The following is a 12,191-nucleotide window of genomic DNA, read 5'->3' as shown; positions in this document are numbered from 1 at the left end:
CATTAGAGCATTGCAGTGCTCAAGAAAGAACTGAACTTGAACTGGAACCAGTGAAGGTAACTTATGAAGAAAAGCACTCACAAAGGAAGAGTAAGAAACAAGCCAATAAAGGGGATTCTATCATCAGAGGCATTAACATTGAAACACAAGACAAGGAACCTAAAATAGTGAAGTGTCTCCCAGGAACCTCGGCTACTAGGAGTACCCAACAAATACTGTCTATAATCAAGGAAGAAACTAAGAAGTCTAAAGCTGATGTTATCCATCTGGGAACAAATGACCTAGCCAACAACTCCACACTTGGAGCTCAGAAAGCCTTTCGGAAGCTTGGTGAGGGCTTGAAACCTTTTGTAAAAACTGTAGCTTTTTCTGAAGTACTGCCAGCATATGGAAAGGGAGAGCAAAGAGTTAAAAACACAGAGGACTTCAATAGGTGGCTCAAAGCCTGGTATCATCAAGAAGAATTTAGGTATATAGGAGGAAGTGGAAAAACATGGAAAAACAAGAAGTTATATTGTACTGACGGGCTACATATTACTACAGCAGGAAAAAGAATCCTTGCGGAGAAATTTAGACAATATGTTTCTAGGCATTTAAACTAGAGGGTGGGGATGGCATATGTATGAAGGACAATTACGGAGACCACCCCCATCAAAAGGCAGGATGTGATGGTAGTAAAGATTGCAACACAAACAATATTAGCAACTCACTTCTTAGCATTGCAACGCGAAGAGAAACGAAACAAAAAGCTATACAAAAAAGATTACTGCTGAAAAATAGCTGGAAAACGATGACCACAAATGCTCGCAGTCTAAGCAACAAAGTTCATGATCTGCAAGCCCTGATGTTAGAGGGAGACCTAGATATTGTTGCTATCACAGAGACATGATTCAGTGAATCCCATGGATGGGATGCAAACATACCAGGATATAATCTTTTTAGAAAGGACAGAGATGGTCAAAAAGGTGGAGGAGTAGCTCTTTATGTAAAGATTGATATCCAAGCGACTGAAATGCAAGTGACCTGGGGAGAGGAAGAAGCGATATGGATCGCTCTGTAAAGAGAAGATGGAACTTCTATCTACGTCCTCCGACTCAATCGCAGCAAATTGATAAAGATCTGATTGTGGATATCCAAAAGTTTGGAAAGAAAGAGGAGGTGCTGCTGTTGGGAGATTTCAACCTGCCGGATGCGGACTGGAAAGTTCCGTCTGTGGAATCGGAAAGAAGTAGGGAGATTGTGGATGCCTTTCAAGTGGCTCTGCTCAGACAAATGATGACGGAATTCACAAAGGAGAGAGTATATCTAATGTACCTGGGAAGTAGCGATCATCAAATAATTTGATTTGATATAATGGCTAAAGTGGAGGGCGGCTATACAATACTAAAAGTCCTAGATTTCAACGTACAGACTTTAATAAAATGGGAGAGTACCTGAAGAAAGATCTGTTAGGATGGGAGGACATAAGAGAAGTGGAAAAACAGTGGTCAAAGCTGAAAAGAGCTATAAAAATTGGCTAAGGAACTTTATGTGAAGAAAATAAATAAAAATAAGAGAAAAAGGAAACCGACATAGTTCTCTAAACTTGTGGCGGAGAAAATAAAGGCAAAAGAGTTGGTGTTCCTGAAATACAAAGAAACCCAAGAAGAGGAGTACAAAAAGGACTACCGGGTGAAACTGAAAGAAGCCAAGAGGGAGATACGTCTGGCAAAAGTGCAGGTGGAAGAGCAAATGGCTAAAAATGTAAAAAAAAGGGGAGGCAAAAATGTTTTCAGATATATCTGTGAAAGGAGGAAGATGAAAAATGAAATTGCTAAACTAAAAGATGCTAGGAACCGATATGTGGAGGGTGATGAAAAAGCAAATGTGCTAAACAAATACTTCTGTGTTCACGGAAGAAAATCCTGGAGAAGGACCAAAATTGTCTGGCAAAGTTACACGGGAAAATGGAGTAGATTCTGTGCCGTTCATGGAGGAAAGTGTTTATGAACAACTTGAAAAACTGAAAGTGTACAAAGCGATGGGACCGGACGGGATCCATACCAGGATACTGTTGGAGCTCAGAAAAGTTCTAGTGGGTCCTATTAAAGACTTGTTCAACAAATTTCTGGAGACGGGAGTGGTTCCTGGGGATTGGAAAAGAGCGGATGTGGTCCCTTTTCACAAAAGTTACCACAGGGATGAAGTGGGAAACTACAGTGGGTAAGTCTCACTTCGGTTGTTGGAAAAATAATGGAAGTGTTGATGAAAGAAAGGATAGTGAACTTCCTAGAATCTAATGGGTTACAGGATCCAAGGCAACATGGCTTTACTAAAGGTAAATCTTGTCAAACAAACCTGATTGCATTTTTTGATAGGGTGACCAGAAAGCTGGATCGAGGACATATGCTAGATGTAATTTACTTAAGATTTCAGCAAAGCCTTTGACACGGTTCCTCATGGGAAGCTCTTGAACAAACTTGAAGGACTGAAGTTAGGACCCAAAGTAGAGAACTGGATTAGAAACTGGTTGACAGACAGACACCAGAGTGTGGTGGTTAATGGAAGTCGCTCAGAGGAAGGAAAGATGAGTAGTGGAGTCCCTCAGAGTTTGGTGCTGGGGCCGATCCTGTTCAATATGTTTGTGAGTGACATTGCTGAAGGGTTAGAAGGAAAGGTTTGCCTTTTTGCTGATGATACCAAGATTTGTAACAGAGTAGACACCGAGGAGAGAGTGGAAAACATGAAAAGGGATCTACAAAAGTTAGAGGAATGGCCTAATATCTGGCAACTAAAATTCAATGCAAAGAAATGCAGAGTAATGCATTGGGGATTAATAATCGGAAGGCTCCGTATATGCTGGGAGGTGAGAGGCTGATCAAGTTTCAAGTTTTATTAAAATTTTGATGTATTGCAATATCATTAATTCAAAGCGATTTACAATTAAAAACAGGGTCTTAATTATTAACTACAACAGAAACACACGAACATGATGTACTGATACATAAGGGAAGTACGTATGGGGAGAGGGACCTTGGGGTGATAGTGTCCTAAGATCTAAAGGCGAGAAAACAGTGCAACAAGGCTGTGGCTTCTGCCAGAAGGATGCTGGGCTGTATAAAGAGAGGCATAACCAGTAGAAGAATGAAGGTGTTGATGCCCCTTTACAGGTCGTTGATGAGGCCCCACTTGGAGTATCGCGTTCAGTTTTGGAGACTATATGGCGAAGGACACAAAAAGGCTTGAAGCGGTCCAGAGGAGGGCAATGAAAATGATAGGATGTTTGCGCCAAAAGACGTATGAGGAGAGACTGGAAGCCTTGAATATGTATACCTTAGAGGAAAGGAGGGACAGGGAGATATGATTCAGACGTTTAAATACTTGAAAAGTATTAATGTAGAACAAAATCTTTTCCAGAGAAAGGAAAATGGTAAAACCAGAGGACATAATTTGATGTTGAGGAGTGGGAGACTCAAGAGCAATGTAAGGAAATTCTTTACGGAGAGGGTGGTAGATGCCTGGAATGTGTTCCCGTGAGAGGTGGCGACGATGAAAATGGTGACGGAATTTAATAAAGTGTGGGATGAACATAGTGGTTCTAGAATCAGAAAATAATAGTACTGGGCAGACTTGCACAGTCTGTGTCTGTATATGGCCGTTTGGTGGAGGATGGGCTGGGGAGGGCTTCAATGGTTGGGAGGGTGTAGATGGACTGGAATGAGCTTTGATGGAGACTTCAGTAGTTGGAACCTATGAACAGTACCAGGCAGAGCTTTGGATTCTTGCCCAGAAATAGCTAAGAAGTAGAAGAAAAAACCCAAATTTTTAGATTGAATCAGGTTGGGCAGACTAGATGGATCATTTGGATCTTTATCTGCCATCATCTACTATGCTACTATGTCTATCCTCCCCTTCACAAATATAATATAATATCGTATTTCTATACCGCATAACCTTAAGTTCAATGTGGTTTACACAAGTTATACATAATAACAAGGGAGAAAGCATTAGAGATTTAATCAACCAAATATTTTGAAAAAAGATAAGTTTTCAATTGTTTTCTAAAATGTTCAGAATAATGAGATGTGATGAACAATGGTCAGAAAACCTTATCATGGAAAGCTGCTTGAAATGAAAACATATGATCATGGTATTTCTTGCTTTTGCAACCCTTGACAGAAGGAAATACGAAGAGGGCATGAGATTTTCTGCTATTTTGGGATTCTACTGAAAATCTATCAGCTAAATAGAGTGGGGCTAGACCATGAGTGGGCAACTCCAGTCCTCGGCCGGAATCCAGTTGGGTTTTCAGGATTTCCCCAATGAATATGCATTGAAAGCAGTGCAAGCAAATAGATATCATGCATATTCATTGGTGAAATCCTGAAAACCCGACTGGATTCCGGCCCTCGAAGACTGGAGTTGCCCACCCCTGGGCTAGACTATAGGCAACTTTATAACATATGCAACCCAGGTAGAAAATTATATATGCTTCCACAGGAAGCCAGTGCAGCTCACGATAAAAAGGGGTAACGTGATCAATCTTCTTCAGACCATAAATCAATCAGTGTTCTGAATCAGTTTCAATCTAGAGAGCTGCATGGGAACGGGGACGACGGGAATCCCGCGGGTTTCCCCTTCGGGTCACGGGGCTCCCGTGGGGACGCTCCTCATGGTCTCGGGGATCCCGCGAGGTTGGGAGGCAGCTCAAGCCAAATGGCTCGTCTTCTTTTCCTGCCCTTCTGCTCCCAGCACACCATACATAGCTGACCCGGAAGTCTTCCCCCGGCGTCAGAGCTGACGGAGGTAAGGCTTCGGGTCAGCCACGTGGAGCGAGCAGGGCCCGCTGCCCTGTGAAGAAGTGCAGCACTTGGGAGACAGGAGGGGGCAGAAAAGGCAGGGGCCGATGCCCTGCAAAGATGTGCAGACTCGGGAGACAGGAGGGGGCAGAAAGGAAGGGCCCGCTGCTCTGCGAAGACGTGCAGCACTCGGGAGACAGGAAGGGGGCAGAAAAGGCAAGGCCTGCTGCCCTGTGAAGAAGTGCAGCCCAGTCATTCGGGAGAAACAGGGCTGTTTTGTGTTGTGTATTCAGAACCCATATCTGGTAAGTGATCATTTAAATGCATTTGGGGGGGGGGGGGGGGGCTTTCCTTTAGGTTTTGTCCTTTCAAAGTTTATTGCACTTTCTCTGGATTTTTGCTTTTCAGCATGGGGGGTTAGATTTCTTAGGCGGCCCGTTCCGTATTTTCTGTGTGTGTTTTATTGACTTCTAACCATATGCATATCATAGTGTACTGTTATCTAGTTTTTTAAGGGGAAATCAGCATTTAAGAATTCTTTTTGTTAGTGTGTGTATCAAAGTGCAGGACTATACAAGTGCAGAATGGAAATGAGTCAACTGATGGGTCTGAAGTAATAGATAGAAGGTAAACAAAATACAATGTAAAAGGGAGAATCGGGTGTGAGTGTGTCAATGAGAGGGAAATAGAGATGGTGTACACGGGGAATGGAAGAAAGAGGAGAATTTTTGGTCATAGGTTGGGAGTGAGGTACAGATGAGAGGGAGAAATGTGGTGGAAAAGGTACAGTATGACAGACTGAAAGGGATGCAAGAGGGAGGAATGTTGGACATAGTGGTAAAGGGAATGGAGGGAGAGATGTGGCATGGTGCTGGAGAAATGTTGGCATTGGGTTGGTGGGCAGGGGCAAAAGATGCTGCATATGGTCCGGGGGATGACAGAGAGATAAATGCTGGACCATGGTAGGAGGAACCAATGGACAGCAACAGAAGAATTTACAGAAGATGGGAAAGTGGAAAAAAGAAACCGGGACCAACTTGATGGAAAAATAAGTTTCCAGACAACAAAGATAAAAAACGGAATTTATTGACTAAAATATGTTAGCTTTGGGAAATGTATATAGCAGATGTCTTTGTATTGTGTTCAAAAGAAAAGGAAATTAATTTCTGGTTTTATTTCTACAGTGTTGAAGTACTTGCTGACCCTTGCTGTGGCTGGTTGGCCAGAACTCCCCTTCCACCAAGCGCAGCAGTCGCTGGCAGCATCCATGAGCCACTGAAGTGCCAGCATCTGTGATTCAGGGACGCTACTGCTGCCTGCCAAGCTTGGCAAAAGGACCCCCGGCCAACTGCAAAAGAAGTCCTCAGCTGACAGCTTGGTGGTTCTCATCAGCTGAGTATTTCTATTTTATATTTACATTAGAGGCTCTGGTAGAAACCCATTTACAAAGTATGTATTCTTCCCAATTAATATTTCCAAATTAATAAAATATCTTTGCTTATTTGTAAATGGGTCTCCACCAGAGCCTTTAATTAACTATTTCTGAAGTTTATAGGGCCGGGTGGGGACAGGGATTCCTCGCAGAGACGGGTGGAGACCGAGGGATTCCTCACGGGGACAGGTGGGATTTTGGCAGGGATGGGTGAGATTTCTGTCCCCGCGCAACTCTATTTCAATCTACTTATGTTTTTCTTGGTACTTGTAAAATAAATGATATTACAAAAGTCTAAATGCAGAGATTTCAAAATAAGGTCTAATAGTACGTAACTTCCATAATGTATAATACCCCTTTTGGACCATAGTATCAATCTGGTTTTTCATGGTTATATTCTGATCAAATACGACTCCCAATATTTTAATAGATGGACAAATTATATATTGGATTGTATTTATCATAATAAAAGGTTCTTGAGGATTCTTAAGAGAAGAGGCAAAAAATAATTTAGTCTTCTCGTGATTTAATTTCAGTTTATCCCCTCCACTATTGAGAAAACTGTATAAGCCGAATTATTACAAAATGCTACACAGAAAAATTATGCTAACAGAATACAGCAGTCACGCATGACAGGAACAGTGTTAGGGGAGTACAACTAGGGCAACTATCCCCAGTCAGAGAGAGCTCTATGTCAGCTGGAAACCTGGGCTTTGCAATCCCCAGTTATGTTTAACACCAGCTTTAGCAGAATACATATTTCAAATCTGATATATTCTAATAACAAAATAGAAAATAATTTTTTTCTACCTTTTGTTGTCTGGTCATTTTATTCTTCACATCACATTGGTCTCAGGCTCTGGTTTCTGTTTCCATCTGTCTACTCTTAACTCACTTACCAGGGTCTCCTGACCATTTGACATATCTTCTTTCTCCATGCTAACCATTCATCTTCCATCTCGGTATGTTTTTTTCCCCATGTTTAGCAAGCATCTCCCTTCTCTGTATCCTATGCTTCCCTTTCTAGTATTTCCTTTATGCCTATCTCCCTGCCTTCATCATCTCACCATTCTATGATCCCCTCTTCTTGTGTACAACAACACTCCTCTATATCCCTATGCCCCACCTGTCCAGCATCTTCTTTCTGTGTTCTTATTCTCCCTATGTCTAGCCATCTTCTCTCTGTGTCCATATACCCTCACATGTCTAGCATTATCCCTCTGTCCATATACCACCCCCATGCAGATACAGCATTCCCCTTTTTGTCTCTGTTCCTATGCTCCCATCCATGCCAACCATCTTCTCTCTGTGTCCAGCTTCTCTCCTTTCTTACTCCCTTACACTAATGTGTCTCATACTCTTTCTTTCCTCTCTCCCTCTGCTTTGTTCAATATTTCACTCACTCTTATTTCATTCCCTTGGTTCAGCTTTTCTCTTTCTCTTCTCGCTCTTCCTCCCTTCGAGTGCTGCACCTCTCCCCCTTCCCTCTAGCCCCCTTCCCATGGGTCCACCACCTCTATCCCCTCCCTTCAGCACCCAGGTGAATCTGGCACCCCTCCCCTCCAGCTCCACTCCACCCATCACATTGGCCCAGCACCTGTTTCCCTTCCCCCCAGTCCCCAGACTAGATCCAGCAACTGTCTCCCTTCAGCTCCAGTCGATCCACATCCAGCAGCCCAAGCAACTCCCTCTCCCTTTGTGGGTGATGCAGCAGCAGGTGCCCCCCTCACAAGTCCAGCAGCAGCACCCCCTTGCGAGTCCAGCAGCAGCAGTCCCCCTCTCTCCCTATCGCTGGTCCAACAGCCTCCCAACCTTCACACCCTCCCGATGGATGGCAAAATCCCCCCAAACCCCTCTCCCCCTTTCACGGATACAGTAGCAGCCCCCCTTCCTCATGCCAATCCTTGCACTCTCACTCCTGATGGCAGACGAACCCCCCCCCAAACAAACCTCTTGAGTCAGCCCCTTCACACCTCCCGGTGTGGGCATACCAGCCTGTTGGAACAGAAACTTCCTGCACACAGGTCTGGAACCTTCTTGCTGCCGAGTTGCTTCTTCTGATATAATTTCCGGCTGGAAGTTACATCAGAAAGAGGGATTCGGCAAAAAAATTCCGGTCCAAACAGCCCTGCGTCACATGTGCAGGAAGCTTCTGTTCCAACATGCTGGTATGCCACTCCGGGAGGTGCGAAGGGCCTGACCCAGGAATTGCACTCACAGATTTGTTTTTGTTTTTTTTCTGTCCTCCATCGGGAGGGAGGGTGTGAGGGTTAGGAGGGGCTGTTTGACTGGCGATAGGGAGGGAGGGGGGCTGCTGCTAGATGTGCAATCATGCCAAGGAGGGCATGGAGGCAACCAGTCTTTCCTAACCCCCCCCCCCAAGTTCCTGCTGGTTCCCCGTGGCTATCCGTGGGGTAACAGTCACCATGTCATTCTCTACTCTGATTGCCAGAGAAAGACAACTAATAAGAATTGATATACTGGGACAGACCAAAGGTCCATCAAGCCTAGTTTCTAGCAGTGGCCAACCCAGGTCACAAATATCTAGCAAGATCCCAAGTAGTAAAACAGATTTTATGCTGCTTATCCTAGGAATAAGCAGTGGATTTCCCCAAGCCATCTAAATATATGGACTTCTATTTTAGGAAATTATCCAAAGAGTGAATCTGTCCATATTGTCCTGGTTCCATCAGAGCTCTTAAAGAAAGGTTTGGAGACTCCCTGGACTGGCCTCGATGAATCTGTCTCTTTTCCTGAGGAAGAGTTTGGAGTCGTTCCTAATTAATCCAATTGGAACCATCTTTACTCTCTCTGGACTAGTCCCCTTGGAGCTGTCTGAGAGTTTCACGCATCTCTCCTATTTTGTACAATTGGTGCTCCCCTGGGTCTTACTAGACAAATTCCACTGGAGCTGTCTCCTGAGGAAGAGTCTGGAGAATTTCCTAACTGATCCAATTGGAATTGTCTGGCATCTCTCTGGACAAGTTCATTAGAGCTGTCTTTTTTTCTGAGGAAGGTGTAGAGTTTCCCTGGACTGGTCCAGCGGGGATCTTTCTGAATCTATATCTTCTCCTGAGGAAGGGTCTGGAGTCTCTCCTATCAGGTCCAGTTGGAGCTGTCTGGAGTCTCCCTGGGTTAATTCCATTGGAACTGTCTCTTTTCCAAAGGAGGTGTTTGGTTTGCTATTATGGTCCAGGGCAGGAGTAGCTGTGTATGCAATGATGAGTAAGGTCAGTCTGGGGTAGAGGTTTTGGGTAGAGAGGAACCCTACCCTCATGGCTTCTGAAGCTAGGGAGGCATCCTCATCTTCAATTTGTTGAGGAGAGAAGGGGCATGAGTAAAACTTCCAAGGAGCTTGTGTAAGCAAATGCCCTTCTGTACAGGGATTGAAGGTGGTGATCTGCACCCCATTCCTAGCACTTACTCCGCTTTAGCCTGGGGGGTGGTGTAGTGCATTTTATGACTTCGCTCTGGGACAGAGCCTCTATCATCCATGAGATGGCGCTGTTTAAACATTCCATCTGCAAGAAAACGGTTGGCATGAGTGTGATGTTGACACTGTACTCTATGCACACTCTGGTATACAGGACAGGTACAGCACAGGCAGAAGCAGTACATTGTCACACAGGGCTCTTTTTATATCTGTACCTCAGATTCTAGCGCTTTTAACCTTTGGTCTTGATCCTTGATCTTTGTTAAATGTTTCAAGGCCTGATCCACCCTACATGACACAAAAGGAGAGTTTATGAAAAAGGGACAATAACATTGCTTTTCTCTTTCCCTGAGTTGTCACAGAGGCCCCTTCCCCCATCATTGCTTCACCAGTCTGACTTCTGAGATGTACCTGGCAGCCCCAACCCACACACAGTTGCACAACTCCCCCATTCCAACCTTACTTCTGAGATGTCCTTCGCAGACGCTCTGTGTCACTATCCCTTTTCATTTTTGCAACATTCACCAGGTAATTCTCCTTCTGCACAGCTTCCCAGATAAGCATTCGGCTATCCTGAGGTCCCTCCAGCTGGAGCTCTGCAAAACATACACACACGTAAGTATCAAGCTATCCATGGTTTCGAAGTATATTAAATATTGGCTACACTGCCTATCATCAGAGACACCTAAGTGGTTTACATATAATTGAAAAGTTACATGCTGCTTCTTTGCCCATAAATGGGATCCAAAGTGATTACATCATAAGTAATAAACAAATGTGGAGGGGCATTTTCGATATAACATCTAAATCTGAGCTTGGACATTTTGCGGAAAATACACAAAAATCCATGGCCATTTTCAAAACTGCAAAACATCTATCTTGTATTTTTCAGATGTGCATCTTAACTTTGTAAACCATTTTTTTTTGGGGGGGGAAAAAGTCATCCAAAAGAAAAACGCTCAAAACAAGCCATTGGGATGTAGGAGGGGCTGGCATTCTTAGTAGAATGGTCACACAGACATTCCAGCAGAGCAGTAGGGCACTTCAGGGGGTACTGCTGTGAACTTCACATAAAAAGGTCCAGGTACACATCTCACCATAACCCCCAGTCTATCAACAATAATGCAGTCTTTTCCACTCAATAGCTTATAGATGCTCAGTATTCCAAATACGTCTCCATGCCAGAGGAGCGTCCAAAGAGCATCCCCTTTTTGTTTTTCCTTTCGGTAGTTACTGGCCAGTGGTAGCCTCGGCCAATAGTCCACCTGTAATGGCAACATATAAGCAGGGAAATGCAGACAGAAACAGACCAGCACACTTTTTGCCCCTGACCAGGCTCCTATGGGACACTTACTGAAGTGTTTCACTTTCATGGATTCCACTTTGCGTATCTTGCGTTTGATAAATGTATGGATATGACTGATAATGATGAAGGGTGGAGCCAACACAGGCCGGTTGTGGTACTCCACGATCAGATTGTACCGCTGGAATTTCCAGTAAATGTCACTGTTCTCTTGGACTTTTGAGAACGTGTAGCTGTGGAGAGGGACACATGGAACCTGTTAGAAATGATAGAGGTGGGAGTGCAAAAGATTTATCCTACCTTCTTGTATACAGTGATTAAGTTCTAATCCCCACTGCAGTTTGAGCTAAGACTTGGAGAAGACTTAACCTTTCACTTCATTCACAGGTTTATCCCAGGACAAGCAGGCAGCATATTCTTACGTATGGGTGATGTCACCGACGGAGCCCCAGTACGGACCACTTTAAAAGTGCATTGCCACTTTAAGACTTTAGAAAGTTTGCAATAACCTGAACCGCGCATGCACGAGTGCCTTCCCACCTGATGTAGAGCGGTCCCTCAGTTTCTTAGTTTCCGCGGAGCTAAGAAGACGCGTTTTTTCAACAACCGTTGAAACTTTTTTCTCTGCTGCCTTCCCGCTCTCGCGGATCTCTGACTTTTCAGTCAGTTTTGTTTTTCTTTTCTTTGTTAAGTTAATTTTAGTAAAAAAAAAAAGTACAAATTTTTGTTTTTTCTCTTTTGCGGGTTCAGCCCATCAGGGCCTGTTCGACCAACTTGACCTCGGATTTTAATTTAGCTAAGGCCGTCTTCCCTTCGGGTTTCAAAAAGTGTGGACATTGTGTTCGCCCCATCTCCATGACTGACCCGCATTGCTGGCATCTCCAGTGCTTCGGGCCCGAGCACCGTCCAGAAAACTGTTCCCGCTGTTTGTCCCCGCAGAAGAGGACTCTCAAGAACCTCCTTATTCAGCAGTGCCTCCTTTTCGGTGTCACAATGGAAGGTGATTCGACATCACTGCCGACGTTGGCGGCACTGACCAAATCAACACCGAATCAATCGACATTGGTGGAACCATCTTCGGTGTCACATACTTCAGTGGGTAAGCTGGCTAAGAAGCCTTTCACCACCCCTTCTAGGCCTCAGGTCAAAGCAGCAGTGAGTCAAGTCCTGCTGACCTCGAGGAGGTCCAAGAAGCGCTTCGCTCCGATCTCGGTGAGTGCCTCGACATCGGCCTCTTCATCGCCG

General features: G+C 44.4%; 1 protein-coding gene across 1 annotated transcript in view; it reads right to left on the bottom strand.

Annotated features, from left to right (window-relative positions):
- Nucleotides 1-8,329: 8,329 nt before the first annotated feature.
- LOC117368704 (transient receptor potential cation channel subfamily M member 4-like) overlaps nucleotides 8,330-12,191 on the bottom strand; it is a 72,672-nt gene continuing 68,810 nt past the window's right edge. The window contains exons 21-24 of the mRNA XM_033962447.1: nucleotides 10,998-11,179; nucleotides 10,107-10,239; nucleotides 9,859-9,931; nucleotides 8,330-9,731 (exon numbers count right to left, since the gene is read on the bottom strand). Coding sequence (XP_033818338.1) covers nucleotides 9,624-9,731; nucleotides 9,859-9,931; nucleotides 10,107-10,239; nucleotides 10,998-11,179 — 496 coding nt within the window. The 3' untranslated portion in view covers nucleotides 8,330-9,623. The remainder of the gene's footprint in view (nucleotides 9,732-9,858; nucleotides 9,932-10,106; nucleotides 10,240-10,997; nucleotides 11,180-12,191) is intronic.

Source organism: Geotrypetes seraphini, chromosome 10, assembly GCF_902459505.1.
Source record: "Geotrypetes seraphini chromosome 10, aGeoSer1.1, whole genome shotgun sequence".
Classification (NCBI taxonomy): Eukaryota; Metazoa; Chordata; class Amphibia; order Gymnophiona; family Dermophiidae; genus Geotrypetes; species Geotrypetes seraphini.
Note: the sequence above shows the minus strand (reverse complement) of the source record. Positions and strands in the feature narration are given on the sequence as shown.